The sequence below is a fragment of the Tinamus guttatus genome, unplaced genomic scaffold (assembly GCF_059628265.1).
Source record: "Tinamus guttatus ecotype Peru unplaced genomic scaffold, ASM5962826v1 Tinamus_guttatus_pri_ptg000096l, whole genome shotgun sequence".
Taxonomy (NCBI): Eukaryota; Metazoa; Chordata; class Aves; order Tinamiformes; family Tinamidae; genus Tinamus; species Tinamus guttatus.
The window spans coordinates 668,023-695,719 of NW_028288630.1; the positions used below are offsets into that span (position 1 = coordinate 668,023).

The 27,697-nt window shown below is 70.4% G+C and overlaps 5 protein-coding genes across 5 annotated transcripts; 1 reads left to right on the forward strand and 4 right to left on the reverse strand.

The window, feature by feature from the left end:
* On the reverse strand, positions 1–10,278 carry PAN2 (poly(A) specific ribonuclease subunit PAN2). Its single transcript, XM_088520679.1, has 25 exons — positions 9,994–10,278; positions 9,277–9,446; positions 8,936–9,056; positions 8,714–8,791; positions 8,339–8,606; positions 7,813–8,155; positions 7,180–7,276; positions 6,485–6,604; positions 6,163–6,282; positions 5,959–6,087; positions 5,590–5,789; positions 5,249–5,391; positions 4,795–4,901; positions 4,366–4,464; positions 3,819–3,895; positions 3,269–3,410; positions 2,864–3,001; positions 1,681–1,740; positions 1,432–1,522; positions 1,203–1,360; positions 992–1,135; positions 630–809; positions 414–507; positions 116–313; positions 1–43 (listed from the first exon to the last, which is right to left on the reverse strand). Exons 1-25 carry the CDS (start codon positions 10,273–10,275, stop codon positions 9–11), a joined length of 3,594 nt encoding a protein of 1,197 aa, XP_088376805.1. The 5' UTR covers positions 10,276–10,278; the 3' UTR covers positions 1–8.
* A 1,719-nt stretch (positions 10,279–11,997) lies between these two features.
* On the forward strand, positions 11,998–13,411 carry IL23A (interleukin 23 subunit alpha). The gene is made up of 4 exons (XM_088520700.1): positions 11,998–12,384; positions 12,743–12,844; positions 13,066–13,191; positions 13,265–13,411. The coding sequence occupies exons 1-4, from the start codon at positions 12,217–12,219 to the stop codon at positions 13,409–13,411; spliced, it is 543 nt and encodes a 180-aa protein (XP_088376826.1). The 5' UTR covers positions 11,998–12,216.
* Positions 13,412–13,628: 217 nt separating this feature from the next.
* On the reverse strand, positions 13,629–18,820 carry STAT2 (signal transducer and activator of transcription 2). Its single transcript, XM_088520707.1, has 22 exons — positions 18,674–18,820; positions 18,450–18,600; positions 18,273–18,371; positions 18,105–18,197; positions 17,531–17,609; positions 17,359–17,444; positions 17,138–17,286; positions 16,906–17,064; positions 16,668–16,820; positions 16,559–16,579; positions 16,369–16,462; positions 16,217–16,273; positions 16,066–16,149; positions 15,877–15,975; positions 15,553–15,688; positions 15,423–15,472; positions 15,269–15,357; positions 15,070–15,206; positions 14,813–15,001; positions 14,681–14,738; positions 13,836–14,602; positions 13,629–13,762 (listed from the first exon to the last, which is right to left on the reverse strand). Exons 1-22 carry the CDS (start codon positions 18,802–18,804, stop codon positions 13,629–13,631), a joined length of 3,015 nt encoding a protein of 1,004 aa, XP_088376833.1. The 5' UTR covers positions 18,805–18,820.
* A 1,176-nt stretch (positions 18,821–19,996) lies between these two features.
* APOF (apolipoprotein F) lies at positions 19,997–21,234 on the reverse strand. The gene is made up of 2 exons (XM_088520690.1): positions 21,174–21,234; positions 19,997–20,984 (listed from the first exon to the last, which is right to left on the reverse strand). Exons 1-2 carry the CDS (start codon positions 21,232–21,234, stop codon positions 20,026–20,028), a joined length of 1,020 nt encoding a protein of 339 aa, XP_088376816.1. The 3' UTR covers positions 19,997–20,025.
* A 583-nt stretch (positions 21,235–21,817) lies between these two features.
* TIMELESS (timeless circadian regulator) lies at positions 21,818–27,606 on the reverse strand. The gene is given in 29 exon segments (XM_088520723.1): positions 21,818–21,933; positions 22,014–22,087; positions 22,211–22,236; positions 22,327–22,416; positions 22,485–22,603; positions 22,672–22,740; positions 22,815–23,009; positions 23,081–23,212; positions 23,280–23,362; positions 23,442–23,565; positions 23,681–23,766; positions 23,845–23,996; positions 24,082–24,283; positions 24,371–24,497; positions 24,577–24,674; positions 24,751–24,902; positions 24,980–25,105; positions 25,176–25,345; positions 25,420–25,523; positions 25,595–25,812; positions 25,900–26,076; positions 26,150–26,237; positions 26,307–26,440; positions 26,515–26,670; positions 26,747–26,848; positions 26,925–26,987; positions 27,061–27,175; positions 27,266–27,419; positions 27,493–27,606. Coding segments are annotated over 29 exon segments (3,549 nt in total). The 5' UTR covers positions 27,590–27,606.
* Between the last annotated feature and the right edge of the window lie 91 nt (positions 27,607–27,697).

Consider the following 27,697-nt stretch of genomic DNA (forward strand, 5'->3'; position numbering starts at 1 on the left):
GGCCCCGCTCACAGCGCCAGCACCGGCGGGAAAACCGAGGCATCTGCCGGAGACAAAGCGGAGCGTGAGGGGGGCGGCAGGGTGGGCGCGGGCGCCGCGGCCCCCCGGCCCTTACGCTTGGGGCTGCTCTGGCTCTCCGGCTCCGGCACCTTCCAGTCCAGCTTGCGGCCCTTCTCGTAGAGGGCCTTGAGCACCTTGCGGAAGTCCTCGGCGTCGCTGCCCTGCTGGCTCAGCTCCACGTACTTGCGGTAGAGCTGCAGCGCCGTGCGCGCGTCCTCGATGCTGTCGTGGGTCTCGCCCTGGATCTTCAAGTCTGGGGGGAGCGGCCGCGTGAGGAGGGCAGAGCAGGACGGGGGGCGCGGGGGGAGTTAACGCTGCGGCCCTGGGGGGCTGCGGGACCGGGGGCCACTGACCCAGGAAGTACCAGGCGAGGAAGCGCAGGGAAATCATCCTCTTCCGCGGGATGTGGAAGAGGTACACGGTGTCGATGACCTGGTCCTTGGGCACCTGGCGAGCAGAGAGGGTCCTTGGCCACAGCCCGATCCCATGGGACGAGCCTGGGAGCGCGAGGGTCAGTGCCGGGCGCCCCGCAGGGCTGCCGTGCCCGGCCCTGGCGGCGCTGCTGTCACCATGAGGTTGATGACGCGGAAGTCCTTCTGCAGCCCGTGGCCCACAAACTTGACGCCCACGTCAATGAGGAAGCGCAGCTTCAGGTAGGTGGATTTGAGAGTGGTGAGGTGCTTGGAGGAGATCTTGGCGTCCAGGTCTCCCGGCTTGATCCCTGAGTACTGGGTCAGATAATCCACCACCTACGGAGCACAGGGAAGGCTGGGGGCAGCCAGCGCTTCCCTCCCGCTTCCCTTTCCCCCCAGCTGGGGCAGCCCGGGCCGGCGCTGACGGTCTCCTCTGCTTCCCCAGAGGAGCCCTGCGGCAGGTCCACGTCCTCCCTGCGGCACAGGGAGCAGAGCGGGGCCGGGCAGGGCCCCCGTACCTGCTCCTGGGTGGAGATGTAGTCATCAATGAAGGGGACACCCTCGTTGGGGCCCTGCCCGCGCACACACGTGATCCGGGCCACCGACATCTGGCTGGGCTTGATGGTGGACTTGGTGCCGTCGCTGCGCAGCTCGGCCTCCTCCTGCGGCGGAGGGCAGCGCTCGGTGCCCAGCCCCGCTCGGCGCCGCGCGCCGGTGCCGCTGCCTCACCTCGTTCAACGTGACGAACTCGGCGTCCAGCCCCACCAGGTCGCCCGGCTGCGGCATCTCGCTCAGCAGGAGGGGGATGAAGGTGGCGTGGCACTTGCGCTGCTTGCGGGCCAGCGAGGCCTCGGCCAGCAGCACGTTGGCCTCGATGGGGTTCTTGACTGCGGGAGGAGGCGGCGCCGGCTGAGGCGGGAGCCGCGGCCGCGCAGCCCCTGCCAGCCCCGGCACTCACTGACGAGGTTGTACTTGGCGTTGAGGTTCCTCCGGGCGTAGTACAGGATGGCGGGCACCTTCCAGCTCATGTCGAACTGCACGGCCTCGCACTGCGGGGGACGCAGGGGCAGGAGGCGGCGCAGCACCAGCCGCCTCCCTCCCTCGCAGGGTCCCACGGTGTCACCTCGGCACAGGGCACTGTGTGCCAGGAGCCACCCCCGCTCCTCCCGGCCACGGTGGCAGTGCCCCGGCCGCCCCCGGCGCTTACCTTGTCCACGGGCTCGATGAGGAAGTCGTTGAAGAGGTACCACTGCTGGTGTGTGACCCCCTGGGGACAGGCACACCGAATTAGGGACCCCCCTGAGCAAGTACAATGACTCTGGAGTATTGTGGCCAGTTCTGGGCCCCACAGGACAAGAGGGATGTGGAGCTGCTGGAGAGAGGCCAGCGCAGGGCTACGAGGATGATCAGGGGCCTGGAACATCTGCCCTGTGAGGAGAGGCTGAGGGAGCTGGGCCTGTTCAGCTGGAGAAGAGAAGGCTGAGAGGGGACCTGAGCAGTGTCTAGAAGTACCTCAAGGGAGGCAGTGAGGAGGATGGGGCCGGCGTCTTTGCACTGGTGGCCACCGACACAACTAGAGGAAATGGCCGGAAACTGAAGCACCAAAAGTTCCATAGAAACTTAAGGAAAAATTCCTTCCCAGTGAGAGTGCCAGAGCCCTGGAACAGGCTGCCCAGAGAGGTTGTGGAGTCTCCTTCTCTGGAGATCTTCAAACCCGCTTGGACGCAGCCCTGTGTCACGTGCTCTAGGTGACCCTGCGTGTGCAGGGGTTGGACTAGGTGACCTCCAGAGGTCCCTTCCAACGTTCAGTGGTTCTGTGATTCTATGATTCTATGACTCCTCTAGCCAGTTACCAGGGAAAGGGGGTGACGATGCCATGTGGGAACTCCCGCCCTTCCTGGGACACGGCGGGGAAATCCCTGCTGGCCTGAGCGTGGTGATGTGTAAAGATGTGTAAACGAAGCGCCCTGAGCCTGCACGGGCAGAGGCTCTGCCCAACTCCTACCCGAAACTCCATGGAGATGTAACAGATAAGAGCGACGGACACAGCCCTGCCACTGCACACGCCGGGGATTCCTGCCTTGGCATCGCCACCAGCTCAGAGGGAACTGCCCAGACCGGCCCCCCTTTCCTCTGGAAGGGGGATGAGGTCCCAACCCTGACCTGGAGGCACAAGGACACGCGGGGAGGAACTGGCTGCAGGAAGTGTGGGAAGAGCGTTTCTTTAGCCCTTTCCTCTCCGTAAGCTGCACGGGAAGCACTTGGTTTCCTGGCTGTACCTGATAAATCACCTAACCAATTCAGCGGTTTCCAGGAACAGCTCAGGGACGCTGCCCGATCCCTGAGCGCGCTGGGCTCCCCAGGGCAGCGCTGCCGGCGCGGCCGCTCACCTCCTTGCGTTGGTGGTAGGTCTCTCCCACCTTGATGTGCCCCACCAGGCTGCCCCCCGTGCGGGAATCCAGGATGTGAACGACGGTGGCCATCAGGTCGTAGATGTACACGGAGTCGGGGTCATCGGAGGGGCTCGGCTGCAGGGAGGAAGCAGCCGCGGGGAAGCCACCGAGCCCGGCAGCAGTGCCCGAGGGCAGCTCACACGATGCCAACGCCAAGCCCAGAGCGGGTGGCACCGTGAGCCCGAGGGCTCCCTGGCCAGCCATGCTGGAGCCGCAGGGCCCACGCGAGGGCCCTTCTCTCACCCCCATGGAGCCAGGAGAACAGGGGCTCCAGCAGCTCCGCTTCCACGGCCCCGAGCGCACGCAGCCGCGCGGCCTCGTGCGGATCTCGGCAGCCTTTACCTCATCGTTTTCACTCCAGTTGCAGATGTCCAGCTCCTTGTTCTTGGTCAGCCTCATCTTGATGGCGTGGGGGATCCAAATGTTCTTCAGTTCCTCCACAGAAGAATACGAATGCCCCATGTCGGGGTTCCCCAGCTCCTTCCTGCCCAGTGGAAGGAATCACAGGTGGGTTTTTCATGCCACCTGCTCCTGGGCAGGATCCAAACTGCCCAAGCCACACAGGGCTCAGCCTGTTCTTACTGCTATAAAGGACAGAGCCAGAGCTGCACCACTTCTCACCAGCTGCTGTGAGAAGGGTCTGGGAAAAGGCGTCCGTTAGTGTCAGCCCAAGAGGGCAGATACTCAGTCCTGGATCTTTTCTTAGTCAGAAAAGGGAAAGGGACTCAAAAGTGGCAATGGCTCTTCCAGTTTAGAGCCCACAAGGAGCTACAGAAGGGCAAATAATGACTTTATCAGAGAAGAAGGAGCTCTGAGCTCCCCAAGGCCAGGAGGAACCCCCCGAGGGTGTCAGTGTCCACCTAGGGTCGCCACCCCAAAAGCAGATACCTACCATTCACCAAGAGAGATTTCTTTGCCTCTGGAGATCTCAAAGCCTCCTCTCTTCAACAGGGCTCTCTGAAAGGCATACTGGCAACGAAACACAGGCAAGCGTCAGCACGGAGCGCGGCTGTGCTTGGGAACACGCAGGTGACAGCCCAGAGCAGCAGTGAGGGACAGACAGGGACTTTAGAAGTCAGTGACAGGGACAGAATCAGCAAGAGAAACCCAGCTGTCCATCAGCTCTCTGCCAGGCTCTGTGTTCTGGGAAACGGGCACTGTCTCGTTGCTCCTAGGTCCTGGGAAACTGGGGAAACGACAGAGTGAGTCTACTGGAGTCCTGTCAGCTTTATCATGGCAGATCTTGTCTTTTCCGACTCCAAATGCACAGCTCGTGCTACAAGCACGACCAATTACCCAGGTGTCCTCTGCAAACAGAGTACAGTGAGTCTGAGTAGAGAGCAAGAGACGCTACAGACAGCAAGAGCAGAGCGGGGCCTCCGCAGAGCAGAGGGGGACAAGGGGACAAGCCTGCGTCTGCCCCAAAGTGTCTCGCCCACCTCGGCCTGGGTCTTCCAGAAATCTGCCTCCTTGGAACTGTTCACCTCACAGTTAATGACCAGGACGTCTGGCAGACAGCGGATATTCCGGGTCTGGACCTGCAGAGAGAACGGGAGATGGACGCCGGGCAACACCAAGAGCCAAGAGAAGCTCCAGTCTGGATTGGCATGTGCCACCCTGGAGAGGTTCCTCCCTGCTGCCTGGCCAGGGTTCCTCCTAGCCGGGCTCCTGTAACGGAGAGCAGGGCTGGGAGCAGCCCCTTGCCTCTCCAGGACCACCGGGAATTCCTGGGAGCAGCTGTGCTCTGCTCCCAAGGGAGTTCCCACGTGTTTCCAGGGGGATGTAGGCGGGATGCGCAGGAGGGAATACCCCACGGCACGCTGGCTTGCAGCCCCTCTGCAGCACTCCCATCCTGCCCCCAGGCTCACCGTGGGCTGGTACTTCTCGCAGTTCTCGCACCAGGCCTGCGTGCTTTGCTCCAAGCAGATGCTTCGCTTTAAGATTTGGGCAAACTCGTAATCTTTCACTGGCTTCTCTAGCGGGAGAAAGGAGAATAACGTCACCTTCCAGCACGCGGCTCTTTACCAATTAAGCTCAGCCAAACCTCTGGGGTTTTCCTCGCAACCACCAGGGAGAAGGTCAAGCCCCAAAACTGCCTTTCTGTAGCCAAAACCTTGGCTGGCTGGAAACCCACAACCAGGCCTTGGGTGCTGGCTCTGACACAGCCCAGGCCAGCCAGCAGAGGAAACATCTCGCTCTGCCACCTGCAGAAACGCGGCCCATGCGCACGGCCGCGGCCCCGGCTCGGCCTCTCTGCCCCGGGAGAGCCACAGCAGCGACAGAGACGCCGGGCCCTGCCCGCCCGCCCGGCCCTGCCGTTACCAGCGCTCTCCGGGTAGGAGAGAGTGAAGAGCAGTGTGGAGGACACGCGGACGGTTTCCTTGCCGCAGCGACACATGCTGCAGTTCTCCATCTCGCAGCTGAACAGCTGCCCGATAACCGAGTCCCCTGAGGTCCCGAAGGTGCTGCAGGAAGAGAGCTCGTGGGTTAGCAGGGTCCTGGCAGCACCGGGGCTGAGCGCTGGGCTCCTGCGGTGTCTCGAGACAGGATTCAAATCCTGTTGTAGGAGCAGCCCGCAGCTCAGCGCAGCCCTCGGGCGAATGTAGGCAGCAGGAAATGTCTTCCAAGGGACGGATGGGGCCTTTGGGAGCCAGAGCACTCACCCGCTGCCAGCCCCCCGGTAGGCCTGCGGTGCCTCCTGCTCCTGGGTTTCCTGGTGCAGCTGCGTGAGGATGAACCGGTTCCAGCTCTGAATCAAGCGCCCCAGGTTCACCTTCCCCGTGGCCTCGTCCGAGTCAGCGAGGATCAGCCCCAGAGCAGAAGCCTCTGGGATCGTGCGGAAAGCCCGCAAAAAGTTGCTTCCCTGGGGATGGGGCAGGGGGTGACATGTCACAGAGGTCAAATGACAGGAGTTTCTAAACGGTCTGATGCATCCGCTGAGGTCCAGCTCCACCCCGCTCCTGCTTCCCAGAGCGGGAGTCTCCCGGCCCTGCCCCGTGCCAGCTTCCCGACCCCCTCAGCTCACCACCGACCTGGCACGGGTCTCCTCTGGACAGGTCCAGCATGTGGAAGAGCAAGCCCAGCTCACAGCCCAGGCAGAACTCCTTCTGGCACAGGTGGTTTTGGACCAGGCAGCGGACCGGCTCCAGGAAATAGAGCACCTGGCAGAGCCAGAGCAGTCAGGGGAGGCTCCGGAGCACTGCAGCAGCCTGCGGCGGAGCCGGGACATCTCCCACCTGGATCATGCAGTTGCAGTAGGCGTTGGGGATATGGGGCTCCAGGCCCGCGAACAACGTCTTGTTGTAATGTTTGAAGTCGAAATCTTCCAGGCCCAGCTTGGAGTATTTGATAGTGACCTGAGCGAAAACGCAGCATGTCACACGAACGCGAAACACGGGGGTGCTCCCCGCGGCGACGCGAGCAGCGGCTCCGGCACGTGAGCAGCGGCTCCGGCCCGCGCAGGTCGGCTCTGTTTCTGCCCCGGCTGCTCGAGGTCTCGCAGGCAGCCCCTCTCCTCGCCGTGCCCGCGCGGCTGGGCCGGCACCTTCCTGCACTTACCTTCCTGTACTTCTTGGCCACCATGTAGAGGTGCGGCTCCTCCTCCCGCCCTATCGGGGACTCGGGGACTTGGCTGAAGCTGTCGAACTCGCTGTCCAGCTCTTTTAATCGATAGGGAATCTGCAAGAGGGAAAAGAGGGGAAAGAGAGCAGCACCGTGAGGCAGAGCGTACGTGACGCAGCAAGTACTGAAACGAGCAGCTCCTGGGCTTTCCTGCCTCCTCGAATGAGCAAAGGAATAAACCAGAAGGGAGTGGGGCCCTCCCTTAACCTGCACGAAGCCTCCACACCTTCCTTCTTGCAAGGGATTCATCACCGCGGGAAACTACAGCAGCACCGCGGGCAGGGATGAAACACAGCAGTGTTTTCCCAAGGGCGAGGGACGTGCCATAAACCTCCCAGCTGGACTGCTCAGAGCTTTCCCTAGCAGAGCGCGAGTTAGTGACGGGACCTGGCCCAAGAGGGGGACTCCAGCGTTTCCCAACGGCCAGTTCCCCCAGCGACGCTGCCGAAGGAAGGCAGTGAGGTCCAAACCAGACCTCCGAGCTACGGAGCTTCACCCCCGAGCCCCGCGGAAGGCTCTGGGCTCATTCAGCACAGCGAGAGCATCGTCCGTCCCCAAAGCGCAGCCGCGACGCTGCAGGTCCCCACGGCTGCGCCCGGCCGAGCCGACCTGCAGCCTCCAGCGGCGCCTACCTGGTTGCGGAGCTTGGTCCGAGGGTTCGGGGCGTAGCCGATGAATCCCACTTTCTTCATGGTGCGCAGGATCTCAGGATCCACCGGAGGGGCCCGCCTGCAAAGCACAGCGTGACTCGGGGCTGCCCCGCTTGGCACTGCTGCAGTGAAGGCCCTGCTGCAGGGACACGCGCTGCGCTGGCTCAGGGTGGGACAGGAGGGCTGCTCCCGCTCAGTCATTCCCCCCGGGAATATTCCCTCTCTGCTATAACCAATACCTGGGCTGGCCGGATCCCGACAGCACTGCTTAGCTCATTTAACATAGGGGTCAGTCAAAGAGAAAGGAAAACCATTTTCAGATGCGCGGGACGTAACCGGGATGGAAGCAGCATCTCCCCACCACGGACAGGGGTTGACTGTCCCCTGCAGACCCGTCCTGTCACCTCAGCGGTGACGCTAGGCACAGGGCACATCCTGCGAGCACAAGGGCTCTGCCAGCTGGCAGGGGCGGCAGTGCCCCCGCCGCTGCTCATCGGGGCCTCTCCTCTGCGCCAGCCCTGCCTCGCCAGGGCGCCCGGCCACGCCGAGGGGCAGCGAAGGGGCAGCTCCTTGCTGGGACCAGCTCTTTTGCACGGGAGGAGCCTGGCAGATTACCGGGGCGCGGGGACAGAGTTGGCAGCTGGCCAGTCCGACAGCAGCGTCTCGCTGGTCAGCGGCACAGGGATGAGCGAGAGCGGCACGAGGTCCTGGTTCCAGTCCAGGTGGGGCAGCGTGTCCACGATGCAGGGCAGGGCGAAGTCGGTCTCCCGCGAGTAGGCGTTGAAGGTGGCCTCGGGGGAGTCGGCCCAGAGGTGCACGCAGCCCTCGGAGTCGCCGAACGCCAGGGCCTGCTTGCTGGCCGACACGTCGAACGTCATGATCAGCGGCCCCACCGTGTTCACGTGGAAGATGTCGGCGGGGTTGGCGAGGCCTGTGGGCTCGCAGAACTGGCACTGACCTGGGCGAGAGGGAAGGGCAGAGCCGCCTGGCACCAGGGAGCACAAAGCGGCAGCGAGCACGGGAATTCGGATGGAGAGCGCTCGGCCGACCGTATCCCGCTGGGATTTGAGCCTGAGCCCGGAGGGCACCGAGACCGTCACCCACGTCCCTCTGGAAGGGCAGCGCCCGCAGCGTCACCCACCTGTCTGCGAGATGATGGCCAGGCGGGACGTGTAGGTGGGGATGAAGCGCAGGAAGAAGGGGTCGATGTGGACCTGCAGCGGCGTGGTGGCCCGCATCATGCGCAGGTCGTACACCTTGAGGAAGCGGTCGCAGGCCAAGCCGTTCATGCGGCTGGAGAAGCCGCAGGTCACCAGCAGGTTGCCATGCACGTCGAAGTCGGACAGGCTGCCCGAGTAGGCATCGAATTCGTGCTCCACCACAAACGTGCGCAGATCCCGCAGGGAGACCTGCGAAGGGAAGGCGGGAGCCTCCGAGGAAGCCGGACGTCAGCTCCAGGGTGTCCCGGAGGGAAGCAGAGCGGCACAGAGCCCCAGGGAGGCTGTGCGGGCCGTACCTTCCCTGACGTGTGCCCGCAGAAGAAGAAGCGGTTTGACTGCCGCATGATGGTGATGCCGGGGACCTCCACAGTGTACTGGAAACACGAGAGCCGCCGGGTGAGCGGGGCAGAGCGCCGGGGCAGAGCCCCCATCACACGGACCGTGACACTGGGAGCGGAGCCTCCGTGCTGCAAGATGCTCCCTCGAGCCAGGGAGCAGAGCCAGAGGCCTGGCCCTACCTTCTGCGTCTCCTGGACGGTGTTGAGGTCTATCTCGAGCACGTGGTTCTGCAGGCCGCCAACGAGCAGGGTGTTGTTGTCTGTGAGCAGGAGGCTGTGCATGTCCTCGGACTCATCCATGCTAAAGGAGAGGGAAAGGACAGGCCTTGTGCCCCCGCTCAGCTCCGGGACGTGCCAGGGAAGGGGCCGAGACCACGCTCATCCTCCTCCCATGTCCAGCTTCTCTACTGCAGGCAGAGGGGCCAGAAACATCTCTACAAACAGGACCAGGAGCTGCCGCTGCCTCCTCTCCCCGGCGCTGGGCCAGGATAACCCACCTATTGCCAGGGCAAAACACTCACAGGTAGTCAAAGATGATGAGCCCCCCTCTTGACATATATTTCAGGTTGGTTTTGGTCAGGAAAAGGACCCCGTTCTCCAGGCTCTGGATCTGGCGGATGTCGTCGTTACTGTTCACTTGGAAGGAGGAATAGCGCTCCAGCGTCGGACCGAAGAACGAGGTGGCGTGGCCCTGAGATCGGGGCAGGACAGACCCGTCACCAAGCAGCATCGCCCACCTGAGCTCTACTCGAAGGGGACACGGAGGCCACGCGGAGCTGCCATGGTGGCCTGCTCTCAAGGCAGCTACCCCACTGCTTCAGCCAGCGAAGAGGCTTCTTTTACAAACCCTGCTGTTACGAACCCCAAAACAGGGTAAATTGCTCAAACTCTTGATTTTTGGGTAACACATATGGACATGAGGAAAGAACAGGAAGCTTTAGCAGCCCAAGAGTTGAGGACAGCAAAGCCGCTCAGGAAACACCTGCAGGGTCCCCTGTGGCCAAAGACCCCGAGGGCTTCCCGTGCTCCTGAATGGAGTTCCGGCTCCTCCACACGGGAGCTCCATTACAAGGGCACAACTCCCGGTTTCTGAGCACGGCTCCGTGGCTCCGGCTCTGTCCCAAGCAGAACTGTCCTCTGCCCAAGGCCACAGGGGACGGTGATGACTCAGAGCCAGCAGGGGCCACGCGGGCAAGCGAGGAGCCGCATGGAGCCCTTTCCCTCCCAGGGACACCTACCCCGTGATTCCCAACCCAGAGCATCTCCTCGTGCAGGTCGAAGTGGGAGACGGAGACGGGCACGCCGACGTCGGAGACGGCCGTGTGCAGCTCGCTGTACATGCCCTCCACGATGTGCACGGACTCGGGCACGGCGATGCCCTCCAAGGGCACCCCGTCGGCGTCGAGCTCCACGTTCTGCAGCAGGCTGGGCGCCAGGTGCGGGTCCAGCACGGGCTCCAGCGCCGCGTGCAGTGTGGGCGCGTAGTCGGCGAGGGCCGGGTCGAGGCCTTCGAAATTCATGGTGAAACCGGGCGGCTCCCTGCGGGGCGGAACGGGAACTCTGTGGGTCAGCGAGAAGCACCAGGGCGCCCCGGTTCCTAGAAACGCGCGGCCGGGCGCCGCGACCGCGGGCGCCAGGAAGCGGCGCCTGGAATCTCCGGCGCGGGCCGGGAGCAGCCGCGCGCCCCGAAACTCCCTCCGCGGAGCCCCGGCTGCCGCGTCCCGCGGGGCCTCCCGCCCCCCATTGACACCAGCCCGGTGCGGCGGCCGCGGAGCCCGGAGCCCCCGCCACGGCCGTTACCCACAAGGCCCTGCGCCCCCGGTACCGCGCGGCCCCTAGTACCGAGCAGACCCCGGTACTGCACGGACACCGGTACCACGGAGACCCTGGATCGAGCAGACCCTGGACCGAGTGGACCCCGTTATCGTGCGAGACCCAGTACCGAGCGGCCCTCGGTACCGAGCAGGCCCCGTTACCGCGCGGCCCCCGGTACAGCGCAGGCCCCGTAATCGCGCAGACGTCGGTACCGAGCAGCCCCCGGTATCGCGGGGCCACCGTTACCAAGCGGCCCCCCGTTACCGAGCGGCCTCCGTTATCGCGCGGCCCCCGGCACCGAGCGGATCCCCATTATCGCGTGGCCCCCGTTACGGCGCGGCCTGCGTTACCGAGCGGCCCCCGGTACCGAGCGGGTCCCGGGCCCGTCCCGCCGCGCGGGGCCGCCGCCGCCCCTCCCCCCGTTGCTATGGCAACCGCGGCCTCCCGCCCGCTGCCGACCCTTCCCCGGGTCCCGCGGGGCCAATGGCAGCGCCGAGGGGGCTGCACGGGCCAATGGGCGCGGGAGGGAGGCGGGAGGAAGCGGCGGGCGCGCCGCGGGCGGGACGGCTCGGCGCAGGGGACAAAAATGTGCGAGGAGGCGGTGGCGGCGCGGGGGGTGTGTCGGGCGGCGCCGGGGCCGCCCCGCTCCGCGCGGGCGGGATCCCCGCGGCCGGCGGGGAAAGTCCGGGCCGGCCCCGCGGCACCTGCCGCGCCTGCGCCCGCCGCCGCCTCCCGGCGCGGCCTCCCCGGAGCCGGCCCCGGGCCGCGTCCCGGTTTCCCGCGGTTTCCCGGGGGAGCCGCGTCCCGACCTGTCCCCGGGATCACGTCCCGGCCTCTCCCCCGCTCGGGTCCCACGTCCCGCTCTCCCACGGGAGCCGCGTCCCGGCCTCTCCCACCTCGGGTCCCTCTCCTCGAGCTCGGACTCCCGCAAGCGGGACACGGTGTCCCGGGCGGGACAGGGCAGCATCGCGGGGCCGAGGGGGACACCGGCCCGGTGGGGGGACCCGGGCAAGGCCGGGGGCAGCCCCGAGGGCGGGGAGCGGGAAGCGCCGGGGCCGCCGCGATTGCGGAGCCGCGGGCAGCACGGCGGGCGCGGCGGGGGGGCCGCGGCACCGGGCGGGGGGAAGCCCCGCCGTGACACAGCGGCCCGCGGAGCCGCAGATTCCCCGGGGCGGGCGGCGGGGGAGAGCCCCGCTCCGCACCGGGCCCCGCCCGGGCTCCCTCCGAGAGCGAGAACCGCGCTGGGGCCGCAGGTGCGGACGGAGCCAGGACCGAAACCGGGATCGGAGCGTCCCTCGAGGCCGGGGAGATCCGGGGGACCCGGTGCCGCGGGGTCCCGCACGCCCGGGGGGGGGTCCGGGATGTCGCGGGGCGTGGGGGGGACAGGCCCGTCCGCCGGGGTCGCTGCCGGTGGCGGCGCCGCCAGGAACTGCCCCGGGTTTTCCTGCGCCTCCCGGCGCGGGCCGGGGCCGGGCCGGGCGCGGCGGGGCGCAGCTCGGGGACCCCGGCCCGGTATCGGTTCTGCTTTCGGGGGAGACGGCGATTTCGCAGTAACGGGGGGCGGGTGCCACCTGCTCCGGGGATTCCCCACCTGTCGCCGGCCCATAAGAGCCCGGTGGCGACGCCGGTGGCGGCACCAGTTCGCCATGACCCCGCGCCTCTGCCTCTGCCTCCTGGCGCTGCTGCTCCCGGCCCCGGTGCCGGCGCCGGTGCCGGCCCCGCGGCCGCCCCACACCGACTGGGTCTCCTGCAGGAGCCTCTCCCGGAATCTCTCGCAGCTCCTGGGGGAGATCGAGGAGCCACACGGCTTGTTGGTGAGTGCCGGGGGACTGGAACACCGGGCAGAACCGGGGGCGCTAGGGGCATCGCTGGGTCCCGGATCCAGGAGTGCTCAGCGGGTCCCGGGGGACTCGGGACCCCTACGGGCCCCGGGGGTGCGGAGGGACTCGGGGGGCTCCCGGCTCCAGGAATGCGACGGGATCCCGGGGCGCTGCGTGGCCGAGGGTGCTGGGGGCTCAGACGGTCCCAGGGGACTCAGGAGATGCCCGGTCTGGGGGTGCCCAGAGGATCCAGGAGCTCTGGGGGAGCGGGGGCTGCCGAGGGATCCCGGGGCTGCCGGGGGCACCGCGGTATCGGGGGGTCCCGGCACCCCCCACTGAGCCCCCCTGCCAGAAGGACATCCGGCTGGACGAGGAGGCCCCCGACGAGGACTGGCCGCCCCGGATCCGCTGCAGCGACGCCTGCGACCCCTCCACGCTGGACACCAACAACACGGTACCGGGCGCCGCCACGTTGGGGACGGGACCGGGGCAGCGCGGGAGGGGACTCGGGGAGCCCCTGGGCTGATGAGCCGGGAGCTCCCCGGGCTCCGGGGGGCTGACGAGGGGCTCCTGCCCGGGGGCAATCGGAGGGTCACGGGACGGGGTGCTGGGGGGGCCGTGCTGGGGGGTTCCCGGTGCTCGCGGCCGCCCGTCCTCACGCCCCGCTCCCCCCAGCGCTGCCTGCAGCGGATCCTGCAGGGGCTGCAGCACTACCGGGACCTGCTGGACTCGGACGTGTTCAGCGGCCACCGCCAGCCCAAGCTGCAGAGGGCCCTGGAGCAGCTGCTGGCGCTCGTGCAGGTGAGCGGGGGCCGCGGCGGGGGGCTCGGGGCCGCCGGCGGCCTCGGGGCCGCCTGACCCGCTGTCCCCCCAGCAGGAGCACGGCCGCCCCCCGCGGCGCCCCCCGGCCCCCAGCCCGCCCTGGGCCCAGGCGCTGCTGCAGCACCAGGCGCTCGAGCGGCTCCAGTCCTTCACGGCCGTCATGAGCCGCGTCTTCACCCACAGCGCCAGCACCCGCTGACCCGCCCGGCGCCCCCCTCTATTTATTCCCCCCAGGGGCTATTTATGTGCCACCTACCCCCCTATTTATCTCATATTTATACATTATCTCACATATTTATATGTTTATAATAAAGGTCTGGACACAGAGATGGGGTTGTCGCTGCTTGGGGGGTCTTGGTGCCCCAAAATACCGGGCACAGCGGGAGCAGAAAGGGTTTATTTACACGGCAGGGGGGTCACTGGAAGTCACCGGGCTCAAGGTGCAGCGGGGGGAAGTCGGTGGCCTCGGCGAACAGGGAGCTCACGGTGGGCAGGGCGGCCTCGGCCTGCGGCAGGAAGGGGTCCCGGGGGTCCAGGAGCGCCGAGGAGCCTGCGGGACACGGGGGGTCGGCGCCGGGCGCGGGCAGCCGCGGACCCCCCTGCCTGGGGCTATGGACACTCACAGGCCAAGCCGGGGCTGAGCGCCCTGGGCTCCAGCTCCCCGGGCAGCAGCTCCGCGGCCTCGAGCGCGTCCAGCGCCCCAGGGCCAGGCCCCTGCAGCGAGCGCAGCAGCTCCTGCATGTTCAGGTCCCCTGGTGCCAGCGCCTCCAGGTCCCCGGGTGCCACCTGCAGCGGCCCCTGCTCCTCAGGGACCAGCTGCAAGTTCAGTGGGGGCTCCGGGGTCCCCGATCCCAGCTGCAACGTCCCTTGGTTCCCTGGTCCCACTTGCTGTGCCCCCGGGTCCCCCAGCACTGGCTGCAGTGTCCCCAGGCCCTCGGGGGCCACCTGCAGTGTCCCCTGGCCCTCGGAGACCAGCTGCAGCACCAGCTGGGGCTCCACGGTCCCAGGCTCCAGCTGCAGTGTCACTTGGTCGCCAGGTCCCACTTGCTGCAGCCCCTGGAGCACTGGCAGTGGCTGCAGCACCGTCAGACCCTCCGGCAGCACTTGCAGCGTCCCCAGGTCCCCGGGTGCCACCTGCAGAGTCTCCTGGCCCTCAGGGACCAGCTGCAGCAGCAGCGGTGGCTCCACAGCCCTGGACGGTGGCGGCAGCAGCTCCGGGACCCCCGTTCCCACCTGCAGCGGCGGCTCTGGGCCCGCGGCCGCCAGCGTCCCCGGGCTGCGGGGCACGGCCTGCAGCGTCCCCGCCTTCCCGGGCTGCAGCCGCAGCGTCTCCAGGTCCTGTGTGGCGGCCACCAGATCCTCCTCCGCCTGCCACGACTCATTCGCTTGCCTGCGGGGAGGGACGGGCTGGGCTCGGGGCTGCGGGAGGAGGCCGCGGAGGACGGGCCGGGGCGCGCGGCGGCCTCACCGGGAGGAGACGCGGATGAGGCGCTGGTTCAGATACTCCTTCTTCTCCAGCAGGCTCCCTGGGGGCAGAGGGCAGAGTGCGGCGGGGGCCCGGGATGCGCCGTGCCGCGACGTGCCCGGCGCCGCGCCGCACCTGCCTGCCGCTGGCTGTAGTAGGGCCCAAAGGCCTCGTCGCGGTCCCGGTCCGGGTACAGGAACCTCAGCGGGTTCTCGGGGATGTTCTCGTCCGCCAGCAGCTGGTAGTCGCGGATGATGTCGGGCAGCGCCAGGGACGCCAGCTCGGCCGCCGTGTAGGGCTCCACGGCCTGGAACGCGGGCGGCCCTGCGGGGAGGCTGCAGTGAGCGCAGGCCTGACGCCGGGGCGAGGGGCTGGCGGCCGCGGGCGCCCACCGCTCTCGGGGTGCTCCACCCAGCTGCAGGTGACGCCGCCGAGGACGCTCTCGCTGAAGCGGATCAGGAACGTCCCCGTGCGCTTCCCCTTGAGCAGCTTCTTCTCTTGCTTCCGGCTCACGAAGCCCAGGATGAGCCTGGAGGGGGACAGCGTCACCCCGGCCCCCCTGCACCCCCCCAGCCGTTGCCCCAGCCCTACCCCTCCTTCCAGAGCTGCTTGAGATGCTCCTGCAGCAGCGTCAGGATCCCGTCCAGCCAGGTCCAGAAGGAGAAGCCGGCGGCGCCGTCCTGTGGGAGGAGGCCCGTGACCGGGAGCCGCGGGGGCTGTGGGGGCCGGCGCCGGGGCCACTCACCTTGGAGAACTTGGGCCAGGCCAGGGTGCTCTCCGGGGACGGCTTGGAGCCTGGGGGACGGCACGGGGGGTGAGCGGGCGGCGGGACCCCCCGGGCGGCGCGGCGGGAGCGCGGCGGCCCCCGGCCTCACCGAAGAGCTTCTCGGCCAGCATGTGCAGGTGCTCCTTGGCCAGGCCCCGCTCGGCCACGCTCTCGAACTGCCAGCTCAGCACCTCGGCCAGCCGCGGCCACGGCGCCGGCGGTGGCGCCGCAAAGAACTGCTGGTTCTGCGGGAGATGGGGTGAGCAGGGGACAGCGACCAGGCACAGGGACAGGGCACCCGGCAGGAACTAGGGACAGGATGTAGGGAGCAGGGACGGGGCACAGCACGCGGGACAGGGACAGACAGGGAACGGAGCGGGGACACAGGCGGGACACGAGGATGGGGAGAGGGGACGCGCAGAGCCGCACTGGCCTTGGGGTCGGTGCTGAGCATGTTGAACCACAGCACGGAGGCCCAGGCGCTGGAGAGCTGGTTGTTGTTGGAGATGATGACGACGGGCAGCGTGGAGGTCTGCGCAGGAGGGGGGTGTCAGGCCGGGCCCCCGCCACCCCGTCCCTGTCCCTGTCCCCATCCCCGTCCCCATCCCTGCCCCGTCCCCACCTCCAGCTCCAGCTCCAGCCCGCGGTAGGCGTAGGCCAGCGTGAAGGTGATGAGGTGCAGCTCCTCCGTCACGGCCAGGGGACCCTGCGGGGACGGGCGCCCTGAGCCGCCGGCCCGGGACGCCCCGCGCACGCCGGGACCCTGCGCCCACCTCGCCGGGGCCTTTGCTGCCCTTGCCCGAGCCGCTGACTTTCTGCTCCTTCAGCGTCTGTGGGGCGAGAAGGAGTGAGGCCGGCCCAGGAGGGGCGCCCAGCCCCTGGCCCTGCCACCTGGGGGGCCCAGGCGTCCGGGCAGGGCCCCTACCAGGTGCTGGAAGTCACAGACCAGCCCGTCCTGGGGGCTGTCGCCCGCCGTGAGGGTTTTGCTGTTGGACGTCAGGATGTTGAACTTGCGGAAGCTGCGGGGCAGAGGGAGGCCGAGGGTGGGGGCCGCCGCGGCTGGGACCCCCCACGGGCAGCCCGGACGCCCGCGGGGGCCGGCGCTCGCCTCTCACCCTCGGATCTTGGGGGGGTCCCTGCAAGAGGTGATGGGGGGGGTCAGCCGTGTCCCCCAGGAGATGCTGGCGCAGAGGCCGCAGCTGCTGCGGGGCGGGGGGTCCCAACCTGTCGATGTGGATCTTGGCCTCCATGGGGTGGCTGCGGTCGTGCAGGCGCACGAGGAGCCGGGCGCGCACCGAGAACTTGCTGGCCGTGCGCAGCACGAGCGGCCGCTTGCTGCAGGCCGGCATGCTGGGCTGCAGCTCCACCACGAAGGCGCTGCGGCGAGCGGGGGGTGTCAGGGCCGCCCCAGAGCCCCGACACCCCCGTCCCCGGGGCCGTCCCCCGTCCCCTCGGCGCCCACCTCTGCAGCAGGTAGGTGAGCAGCTCCCGCAGCCGCGGCTCCAGCAGCGGCGGCTCCGTCTGCAGCGGGTCCCCCTCGTAGGTGACCTTGAGCCGCAGCTCCCCCAGCGCCCGCAGCAGCTGCAGCAGCTGGAAGAGCCCCTCGCCCAGCGCTGTGAACCTGCGGGCGCCGCGCGGAGGGTCATGGGGGTCCCGGCGGGCGCCGCGGCCCGGCCGGCGCCGCGCGGCCCTACCAGGTCTGCAGCTGCAGCAGGCTGGTGTCGGCGGCGGCACCCAGGCAGGCGCTGCGCTGCCGCTCGCGCCAGGCCCCCAGCTCCTGCTGCAGGAAGTCCCGCAGGGTCTCGCTGCGCCCCAGCAGCTGCTGCATCTGCGCCAGCATGTCCTGGGGGACAACGGGGCTGAGCGGGGGGCGCGGGGCGGCCGGCCCCCTGCCCGGCCCCCCGGTCCCGCTCACCCTGCGGCTCCGGTCCAGCTTCTGCAGCTTGGCCTGCAGGCCCTGCAGCTGCTTCACGTACTCGGGGTCGTTGGGCCGGGCCTCGCCTGCGGGACGGCGTGAGCGGGTCCCAGTGTCCCCCGGGCGCATGGGGGGTGGCCGCAGGGGTGTGTGCGCCGCAGAGAGGCCTTACCCGGGTGGTAGTGCACCTTGTAGCAGAAATCAAACATCTCCTGCGCGTCTTCCAGGTGGCGGAAGGTGCGTTCGGCATCCTGGGGGCAAAGCGGGAGGGTAAGGGCTGCGTCGTGACACGCCGTGTGCCCGCACTGCGTCGTGCTGCAACGTGCTGTGCTGCAACATGCAGTGCTGCACCCACTGCGCTGCACCGTGCCGTGATGCAACGTGCTGTGCTGCACCGCACCACGTGCCCAAACTGTGCCACACTGCACCACACCATGCTGCACCGCACTGTGCTGCACTGTGCGGTGCTGCACCTTGCTGTGATGCACCATGCTGTCCTGCACTGTGCTGTGCGGCAGCCCGCCATGCTGCACCCCACTGCGCTGCGTCGTGCTGCACCACGTTATCCTCCACCCCGCCATGCTGCACCATGCAGTGCTGCACTACACCGTGCTGCACCGCACTGCACTGCGCTGCGTCGCGCTGCACCCCGCTGTGCTGCACTGTGCCATGTGCCCACGCTGTGCTGCACCGCGCCATGCTGCACCCCGCCGTGCCGCGCCGTGCCGCCGCAGCGGGGCTGTCACCTGCAGGGCCGCCTGGAACTCGGCCAGGCGCCGCTGGATCTCCTGGTGCCGGTCGCTCTGCGGCGGCGGGCTGGGCGCCGGCGCCAGCCCCCTCTGCCGACACATCGGGGGGTCCTTAGGCCCCGGCGGGTGCTGCGGGGCCGGGGGCGCCCGCCGGGACCCTCCTACCTGCAGCCCCGCGTGGGCCTGGCGCAGGATGCGCTGCTCCTCCTGCAGCAGGTTGGCCACCAGGTTGGCCAAGTTCTCCGGGGTCTCCTCGAAGGCGGCCTGGGGACGGAGGCGGCGGCGGGTCGGCGCGAAGCTCCCCGTCCCGGTCCCCGCGCCGCGGCCGGCACCGGTGCCCACCTGCAGGTCGCGCCGGGCCTTGCGCAGGTTGTGCTTGAGCATGAAGTCGTCGTCGCCCAGCCCGGGGCTGCCCATGCGCTCGCCCAGCAGCGCCAGCAGCGAGTGGAAGAGCATGCGGGCGTGCGAGGAGCGCGGCTCGGCCGCCTGGCGCCTGCGGCAGCGCGTGCTCAGCAGCGCCGCAGCCCCGGCCCCGCGCGCCCGCCCGCCCGGCCCGGCCCCGTTACCAGTTCTGGTCCTCCAGCCAGGCCGCCAGGCTCTGGCGCACCTCCATGGGCAGCGCGGCGCCGCTGTACAGCTGGTGCAGCTGCTCCAGGGACGCGTTGCCCAGGCCCTGCAGCTCCTGCCACTGCGCCATGCCGGCGCCGCGGGCGCTCCTGCGGGCGCCGGGTCAGCTCCCGCCACGGGCACCGGGGCACCGGGGAGGGAGAACGGGGCACACGGAGGCCGCAGCCAGGGCGGCAGCGCGGCCCCCCCCACCCCGGCCCGCGGCTGCTCCCGTCAACGGGGCTCCCAGCGCGCCTGGGAGCAGCCGGTAACCGGGGCTGCCCGGGCACCCCGGTGCCGCCCCCGCCCTCCCGACCGGGGCTCCCGGGACCTCCCCCCGGTCCCAGTGAGGGTGTCCCCGCCTGGTGCCCCCCCCCGGTGCCCCCCTCCCGGTGCCCGGTGCCGTCCCCCGGTGGCCCCGCCCGGTGTCGCGCCCCCGCCCCGTCCGGTTCCTTCTTCCCCCCCCCCGGCTCCCACCTCGGCCCCCGCGCGGCGCCCGCACTACCGGGACAGCGGGAAGGCGGGAGCCGGGCCACGCCCCCTCGGCCGCTCCGCCAGCCCATTGGCGCAGAGCGGCGGCGAGGCCACGCCCCCTCGACCGCCGGCGCCGCGTTCCTGCGGGGAGGCCGTTTCCTAGAAATGACGTAAAGGGGGCGGGGCCAGGAGGGGCGGGGCTAAATGGGGGTGCTGGAGATGCCCAGATGGGGCCTGGAGCGGGCGGGAGGGGCCGGGGCCTCGGCCTCGGCCTCGGCCTCGGCCTCGGCCTCGGCCTCGGCCTCGGGAGGCAGCGCTATGGGGCAGGGTCCTGGGGCGGCGCTATGGGGCAGCTATGGGGCAGGGTCCTGGGGCAGCACTACGGAGCAGTGCCCTAGGAGAGCACTACGGGGCAGGGCCCTCAGGCAGCGCCAAGGGGAAGCATCTTGGGGCAGCTATGGAGCAAGACCCTCAGGCAGCACTATGGGGCAGGGCCCTAGGGCAGCTATGGAGCAAGAGCCTCAGGAAGTGCTATAGGGAAACGCCCTAGGGCCCCTATGGAGCAAGAGCCATGGGGCAGGACTCTGGGGCAACCCTATGGGGAAACGCCCTAGGGCCCCTATGGAGCAAGATCCTCAGGCAGGGCCCTGGGGCAGCTATGGGGCAGCTCCCTGGGGCAGTGTGGGGCAGGCCCAGCTGGCTGTCATGGCACGGTGCCCTGGCGGCAGCGTGTGGCCCAGCCAAGGTCCAGGTGCCCCAGGGCACAGTGACCCGCGCTCAGCCCTCCGGCCCCACACACGGACGCAGGAGGCAGGTGGGGATGGGCTTTACTGGCAGCTCAGACCACGCGCACGGGGCCAGCGTGGGCCGTGGGCGCCGGCGGGGACTCCTCGTCCGACGTGAAGTAGCGGATGAGCTCGCGGACGCCGGCCTTGAGCCCCGGCTGCAGCCCCAGGTGGACGCCGTAGGCGACGGGGCCGCCGGCGCTGGCGCTGAGCACGGCGAGCCCGTCGTAGCCCAGGTCCACGGCGGCCTCCAAGGCGCGCTGCGACGCCACCTCCTCGCAGCCCTCGTAGGCGAAGTAGATGCTGGTGCCCAGGTTGTAGAGGGTGCTGATGCCAGGCACCCACTCGAGCACGCGGTGCACCTCGTCCTCGCCGGGCGGGCTGCAGGCGTCCTCGGCGGCGCGGCGCCAGCGGCCGCGCGGCGCCGAGCTGCAGCGGTGCAGCCACGCGCTGGCGCCGGGCGCCGGGCGCAGCTGCGCGTCCTGGCGCCGTATGACCGAGTAGTAGTGCTGCCCCACGGGCGCCACGCCGGCGCAGGCGGCCTGCAGGCGGTTGCAGGCGGCCCTGGCCTGGTGCAGGTACTTGTAGGTGCCGAGCCCAAGGCCCCGGAGCTGCACGCCGGACACGGCGGTGAGGCCGTTGCAGGGCGCCACGGGGACGCCGCTGCCCATGAGCGCCAGCTCATAGAGCTGTGGCAGGCGGCTGCGCGTGGGGGTGGCGTGGAGCTTCTGCAGCGCGCGCAGCAGGCTCTGCGCCGTGGCCGTGCCCAGCGTCTGCACCAGCTCCCCGGCCAGCGCCGTGGCCTGGTCACGGCAGCCCGCCTGCCTCTGCACCAGCACCATCGCGGACTGCACCAGCACCCTGGGCAGCAGCGACAGGTGGGAGAAGCTGGGCAGCGCGCTGGGCTGCAGCTTGTCACAGGAGAGGCCGTGCAGGGGCTGCGGCAACCGCAGGCCGATGTCCGCCAGCACGTCCTGCACTGCCGCTATGGCGGGGTCGGGGCCAGGGGGAGGCGGAGGGCGCCTTGGTGGAAAAGGGGGCCTGGGAGGAACAGGGGGCCTGGATGCAGCAGGAGCCTCGGGGACGGCAGCAGGAGCCCTGGGCACCACAGGGACCCTGGGTGCAGCAGGAGCCTCGGGGACGGTGGCAGGGACCGTGGGCGCATGGGACGTCACGGGCGCATCGGCCGCCGTGGGCCCTGCGGTGGAGGTGGCCGCGGCGCGGAGCCCCGCGAGCAGGAGGCAGAGCAGAGCCCGGCGCATGGCAGGCGATGGGGCAGCACCTGCGAGGGAGGAGAAGGGGACAGAGCCCGTGACCCCCGGCTGCAGCCCCGCGGCCCCCGGCGCCCACTCACCTCCGCCGAGCGGCTGGTCCGGACGCAGGTGCCACGCGGCCGCGCCGGCACCGACCCCTCCCGGCCCCTTTATAGCCGCCCCGGCCCTTATCGAGGCCCCGTTGCGACACCGCGGGGGCCCTGCCCAGCCCGGGGGCATCCTGGCCCCTTCCCCGTGCCGGGACGGTTGGGACAGGGGCCACCGCCCTGGGTGCACGAGGGGCTGGGCACAACTTCCCCTTTTTTCCCTTTCTTTTCTCTGTTTTATTGGATCTCTTTCCCCCCACCGTAAAAAGCAGCGTTAGAAAAGAAAAAAGCCTCCGGGCGCAGTGACCTTTAACACAGAAGCACCAACGCGGACAGGCGACGGCGAGCAGGGCACAGCGGCGCCTGCTTCCCGCCCCGTCCTAAACAACGGCTTAAAAACCCATGGAAAATCCAAGAGCTGAAGGCAGGGAAGGCTGCAAGGAGCAGGGCTGGGAGGCGGCGGAGGCCGGGGCGCCAAGAGTCTCTCAATCCTCCTCCTCCTCCTCCTCCTCCTCCACGCGCCGGACCCGCTTCCGCCGCGCGGGCGGCTGCAGCTCCTCGTCCTCATCCTCGCGGGGCCCGAGTGGGGCCGGGCTGGGGCCTGTGGGGAACGAGGGGGTCAGGGGGCCGGGACCCCCAGCCCCACACGTTGCGGGGTCCGTGGGGCCGGGCGCAGCTCACCCGGGCTGGCAGCGTCCTCGTCCTCCCTGTCCCCCTGCCACGGGCGCTTGGTGCCGCCGGGGCCGGGCTCGTCCCTGCGAGCAGGGCACAAGGGAGCAGCAGGGGCTGCTGCCACCGGCCCGGGAGGAGCCCGGGTCCCCCGGTGGGAAGGGGACCCGGGCAGGGGCCTTGGGGCGCAGCGGGAGCCCCGTCCTCACCTCTCCGAGTCCGATCCCAGCGGCCGCTCCGCAGACGGCGGCGGCGGATCCGGGCTGCTCCCGGCGCCGGGGGAGCCCCGCGCCCGGCTCGGCCCCGCGGCCGGGGGGCTCTGCGGGGCCCCGGGGGGCTCGGGGCGGGCGAGGGCGGCGGCGGCGGCGCGGAGCTGCCGCAGCGTCAGCGCTGCCGGGATGCGCCAGAAGGACTCCTGGGGCGGAGGCGCAGGCTGCAGCGCGGGCCGGCGCGCGCGGCCCCGGCCGGCCGGGGGGTCCTCACCTGCTCGCTGGCCGGGGGCCGCAGCCCCAGCGCCCGCAGCAGCGCCTGGAAGCGCCGGTCCTCCACGGCGTCCTCGTTGGCCTCCGAGAGCGGCACCAGGGGCACAGCCTGCGCGACGCCTGGGGGCGGCAGCGCCATGAGCCCCCGGCGGCCCCGCGCGCCCCGCGGCCCCGGCGCCGCCGCTCACCGTCCTCCTCGCGGTCCGCGGCCGTCCGCGTCAGGTAGTTCGCCAGCCACTGCAGGGGTCCGGCCAGGCCTGCGCGCACGGAGCGGGTGAGACGGGCTCCATCCCGGGGCTGCGGCCGCCCCTCGCGCCCCGGCCCCGCTCACCTTCCTGCTGCAGACGCTGCGCCAGCGCCAGCGCCGTCCCGGCCCCCTCCTCCGGCACCCACGGCTCCTCCAGGGCACCTTCCTGCTCCTCCTCCTCCTCCTCCTCCTCTTCCTCCTCGTCGCTGTCCCCCTCCTCGGCTGGGCTGTCACGGGCGGGTGCCCCGAGCGGCTCCGTCTCATCCTACCCCGGAATAGCTCCGATGTGGGCGTGCGCAGGGGGACCGGCTCCCTCGCGGCCCTTCCCGCGTCACCCCCTACCTCGGCGCCGCGTCCCTTCCTGCGGCGCTTCTTGCGCAGCTCCTTGCGCTCCGCCACCAGCCCCAGCGCCAGCAGCTTGTCGGCCACGCGGGCGCGCGAGCGCCGGGCCCTCAGGTTCCTCATGATGCCGCCCAGGACGTCTGCGGGGCCGCGGCGGCTCAGCGGGGGCCGCGGCGCCCGCGCGCGCCCCGGCCCGGCCCCGCTCACCGTCCGTGCCCCGGAACTCCTCGAAGAGCCGCTCCAGCTCCTGCTCCTGCTCCTCCGTCCACAGCACGATGGCGGTGCCTTTCCTGGGGGGAACGCAGGGGCTCAGCCCCATGCCGGAGCGGGACGAGGACCCGGAGCCGCCCGAGCGTCCCCCTGTCCCACCTCTCTCGCGGGAAGTCTTTGGCGCTGCTGGCCAGCCCCAGGCGCACCAGCTGCTTCACGACTTGTCTGCGCGTGCGCCCGGGCGCCCGCAGGTGCGCCAGGATGTTGGCCACGACGTCCTCGCCTAGCGCAGCGGGACGCGGTGTCGGGGAGCGGGACGGGACGCGGCCGCGCTCCTGCACGGGGGGCCCAGGAGTCCCGCTGCCCCCTGGGGGCTGCCCCGTGTCCGGGGCCGGTACCTTCCACCTCCTTGAACTTCCAGTAAAGCTCCTGCAGCTCCCGCTCCTCCTGGGGGGACCAGAGCGGCGCCCGCCGCGTGCTGGGCCTGGGCACGAGGGGAGGCGGCGTGAGGGGACGGGGAGGGCCACGGGGACCCCGCTCCGTCCGCAGCAGCCCCGCTCACCCCTCGCCCTCGCGCAACGAGCCGTAGCCCTCAGCCATCTCGCGCGCAGCGGCCGGGCTCTTCCAGAAGAGCAGCTCCACGAAGGCCTTCTTGTTGGTGGCCGCCAGCGCGAAGAACTTGCCCAGGATGAACTTGGCCAGAGTGACCAGCTCCTGCGGGTGCGAGGGACGGGCTGGGGGGACGCCGGGGCCCGACCCCGGCCCCGGGACTAAGCGGGGGCTCCGGGCGCCGTCCCACCTGGTAGGCGCCGGCGCAGGGGTCGCTGAGCAGGCGGTTGAAGAGGGAGAAGAGGGAGAGCTGGAAGAGCAGGGCCTCCATGCGCAGGTCGCAGGCCAGGCGGTGCAGCATGCGCGCGACGCAGTGGTTGGTGTGGGCGCTGTTCTGGGCGTAGCCGCGCAGCAGCACCACGTACGCCCGGACCACGGGCGCCCTGGCGAACCTGCCCCCGCCGCGGGCACCGTGTGAGCCTCCGCGGGGCCCCGGCGTCCTGCCGGCCCCCCGGCCTCGCCCCTGCCGCGCTCCTCACTGCTTGAGGTAGTCCAGGAAGTTGAACTCCTTCTCCAAGACGCGCACAGTCTCCTCCTCCTCCTCCTCCTCCTGCTCCTCTTCCTCCTCTTCCTCCGGCTCCTCGGGCTCCACCGGGGGTGCAGGGCCTGCGTTGGGGACATAAGCGGTCACCTCCCTGGCTGCGGCACGCGGCCGCGCTGGGTCCCCCGCGGCCGCGACACTCACGGGGAAGCGGGGCGAAGAGGATCTCGCGCAGGAGCTTGGCCTCCTCCGCCGGCTCCACCGCCCCGGGGCCGAACACGTCCCCTTCGGGCCACACGTCCCTGCAGGGGAGGGGGACGGGGTGGCCCCGCGTGCCTGGGCGCTGCGGGGAGCAGGCGCGCGGGGCCGCGCGGGTACCTGGCGGCGCGGAGCAGCCGCAGCGCCGCGGCCGCCTGGCCGCCGCGCAGGCAGTCCTGGATGCGCAGCAGGGCCTCCGCGCGCTGCTCCTCCACCGGCGTCTCCGAGGCGGCGTCGAAGGGCACCAGGTCCTCGGGCAGAGGCTCCTGGCCCTGGCGGTGCCGGCGCCCGTGAGCGCCTGCGTCGGGAACCGGGAGCCGCGGCCGGCGCGAACCCGGATCCCCCCTACCTGCAGGCAGGCCTGGAGCTGGGGGGCCAGGGCAGCCCAGAGCCCCTCCAGCTCCTCGGGGCCGGGCGGCTGCTCTGCGGGGGTGGCCGCAGGCTGGGGCCTCCTCTTCCTCCGCACGCGCTTGCTCTGCGGGCGAGCGCGGAGTCAGCGCCGGGCCGGGCCGCGCCGGAGCCCGCGCCGGGGCCGCACACCCCACCTGCACCACGAGGCGCGCGCGGCCGCGGCAGAAGCGCTCCAGCATGCGCAGGAAGAGGTGCGTCGTCTCCACCAGGTCCCGCAGGAAGCTGCGCGGCTGCTTGGTCTCATCGAACTTGCGGAAGAGGGTGAGGAAGAGCTCCCGGTACTCCATCAGGTAGAAGATGTTGTCTGCAAGGAAGGGCGGTTGCTCGGGAGCCGGAGGAGGGCGGCGCGCGGGCAACGGCGCCGGCGGCCACGCTCACTCTTGATGATCTGGCTGCTGTCCCGCACGGCCGGCTCGGGCGAGCGGTCCATCTCCTGCACCGTCCGCAGCAGCTCCTGGTAGGCCTTGAGGGCCAGGTGCATCCTGCGGGCACCGCGTCAGCCCCACGGGCACCGCGTCAGCCCCGCGGCGCCGGCCCGGCCACACGCTCGCACCTGCGGGCCCAGGTCGCAGCCTCCTTCTTGTCCATGAGCGCCATCTCGTAGTAGGAGGTCAGGTTCTGCTCGATGAAGTGGAAGGCGCGGACGCCCACCGTCTCCGAGACCAGCTCCGGGCGGAAGCGCAGCCGCCGGTTGAAGGCCATGAAAAAGGCCGTGGCCCACAGGTAGTAGGTCTCGTCGTGCTGCTGCGCCTTCTCCCGCTGGAGCTGGTCCTGCGCGCGGCGGAGGGGCTCAGCGCCGGGAACGCGGCTGCGGTGCCGCCGGGAATGCGGTGCCGCCCCGCGCCCACCGCCGCTCACCTTGACCAGGAACATGAGGCGGTTGTAGCAGTTCTCCAGGAAATCCTGGCAGAAGTCGCGCAGGAAGAGGCGGACGCTGCGCACGGAGCGCCGGGGCGCCTCGGCGTCGCGGGCCGCCTGCCGCCGCTTGGGCACCGGCCGCGGCTCCTTGCCCAGGTCGTGGCTGTAGCTCCGCAGCTGCGGGGGGACAAGGGGCGGCGCTGGCTGCGGTCCCCGCGCGCCGCGCGCCCGCCGCCGAGCCGGCACTCACGTTGTGCAGCCCCTTGTGGAAGACGACGTCCCGGTCGCCGATGGCCTTCAGGCCCTGGATGACGTAGGAGCCGCCGAAGCGGGAGTGCCTGGGGGCAGCGCGGTGAGCGGAGACGGCACCGCTGCGGCTCCCGCCTCGTCCCCCCGGCCCCGCTCACCTGGTCGGGCGCTGCAGCGCGCGGCTCTTGCGCTCCGCCAGCTCCCGCTGCCGCAGGGCGTCCAGCTCCTGCGCGTCCTGCCCGCGCTCGGCGCCCGCGCGGCCCTGCCCCACGGCCGCCAGCTGCTCGGGGTCCTGGGGGGAGGTTGAGGCGTCGGTGCCACGCAGAGGGGCCGGCGGGTGCCCCCCGTGTGCCGCTGCCGGCTCACCTGGTCGCGGAACATGAGCGAGATGATCTCGAGGACGTGCAGGGCCCATTGCGGCTCGCCCTGCGAGCTGGCCAGGAACTTGAGCAGGTCGTCCATGCCGCTGATGTGCAGGGCCCACAGCACCCGGTCGTGGGTGCTGGCGTCACCGTCCACACCCTGGCGGGGGGCGGCCGCGGGGCTGAGCGGGCGCCTGGGGACGCCGCTGCCGTCCCCGGCGCTGCCCGCGCGGTACCTGCTCCTCGGCGGCGTCGGCGGGCACGTGCAGCACGTTGCGCACGAGCAGCAGGATGCGCTCCACAAGCAGCGTGTCCTCCTCCTGCCGCTGCTCCCAGTCCTGCGGGCGACGGGGGCTGCCCGTGGGCACCGCGGCGGCACCCCCGGCTCCGCGCGCCCGGGGCCGCGGCACTCACCAGCTGCAGCAGCTCGTAGAGCTTCTCGCTGAGCACCCCGAAAACCTTCTCGCTCGCAAACGCCTGGGGAAAACACAGTGAGGGCTGGGAGCGGCGCCCGTCCCCGTGCCCCCCACGCCGGCGGGGGGACACTCACCTCCTTGTAGGCCTGCAGGTAGGACACGACCTGCAGGAAGTGGTGGCGCGAGGCGGCGTCGGCGGGCACCTTGCCGAAGCAGAGCAGCGCCGGCTGCGTCAGGTTCACCATGAGCCTGCGGGGACCGGGGGCGGTGGGCGCTCGGCCGCGCCGGGGGCTGCCGTGCAGGGCTCCCCCCACCCCAAAACACCATCATGGGCCCTGCCTGAGCACGGCGTCGAAGAGCGGCGCGTCCTGCGCGTGCTGCACCAGCAGCGGCAGCAGGTCGTTCTGCAGGATCTGCGCCGCCCCCAGCTGCTGCCGCACGTCCCGCGTGTCGTCCTCATGGCGCAGGTAGCGGATCAGGTCCTTGACGCTCTCTGCGGGCCGGGGGGACGCGTGAGCCCCCGCCGGGCCGGTGCTGCCGCCGCCGCGCGCCCCGGCCGCACGTACCCAGGCAGTCGGGCTCGCGGTGGTAGACGTCGCCCTCGAGGTAGCCCAGGGCGCTGCACGTGGCCAGCAGCTCGCAGTTCATCATGTACAAGTCCATGCAGCCGCGCGCGCCGCGGGGGTCGGGGGCCGCGCGGGGCCCGCAGCGCCTTCGGGCCGGGTGCGGGGGTCAGCGGCGCCGACCCGCACCCCGCGGCCCGTCCCGGCC

Coding starts and splice junctions, on each gene's coding strand:
- PAN2 (XM_088520679.1), bottom strand. CDS start 10,275: ATGAATTTCGAAGGCCTCGACCCGGCCCTCGCCGACTACGCGCCCACA. Junction 8,607..8,713: donor GCGGGCACACGTCAGGGAAG/GTACGGCCCGCA, acceptor TTCCCTTCGCAG/GTCTCCCTGCGGGATCTGCG. Junction 3,411..3,818: donor GAAATCTCTCTTGGTGAATG/GTAGGTATCTGC, acceptor TCCACTGGGCAG/GAAGGAGCTGGGGAACCCCG.
- IL23A (XM_088520700.1), top strand. CDS start 12,217: ATGACCCCGCGCCTCTGCCTCTGCCTCCTGGCGCTGCTGCTCCCGGCC. Junction 12,385..12,742: donor AGGAGCCACACGGCTTGTTG/GTGAGTGCCGGG, acceptor CCCCCCTGCCAG/AAGGACATCCGGCTGGACGA. Junction 12,845..13,065: donor CGCTGGACACCAACAACACG/GTACCGGGCGCC, acceptor CGCTCCCCCCAG/CGCTGCCTGCAGCGGATCCT.
- STAT2 (XM_088520707.1), bottom strand. CDS start 18,804: ATGGCGCAGTGGCAGGAGCTGCAGGGCCTGGGCAACGCGTCCCTGGAG. Junction 17,287..17,358: donor AGCTGGACCGGAGCCGCAGG/GTGAGCGGGACC, acceptor GTTGTCCCCCAG/GACATGCTGGCGCAGATGCA. Junction 15,358..15,422: donor CCTGGCCCAAGTTCTCCAAG/GTGAGTGGCCCC, acceptor CTCCTCCCACAG/GACGGCGCCGCCGGCTTCTC.
- APOF (XM_088520690.1), bottom strand. CDS start 21,234: ATGCGCCGGGCTCTGCTCTGCCTCCTGCTCGCGGGGCTCCGCGCCGCG. Junction 20,985..21,173: donor CGCCGCGGCCACCTCCACCG/CAGGGCCCACGG, acceptor GGCGCCCTCCGC/CTCCCCCTGGCCCCGACCCC.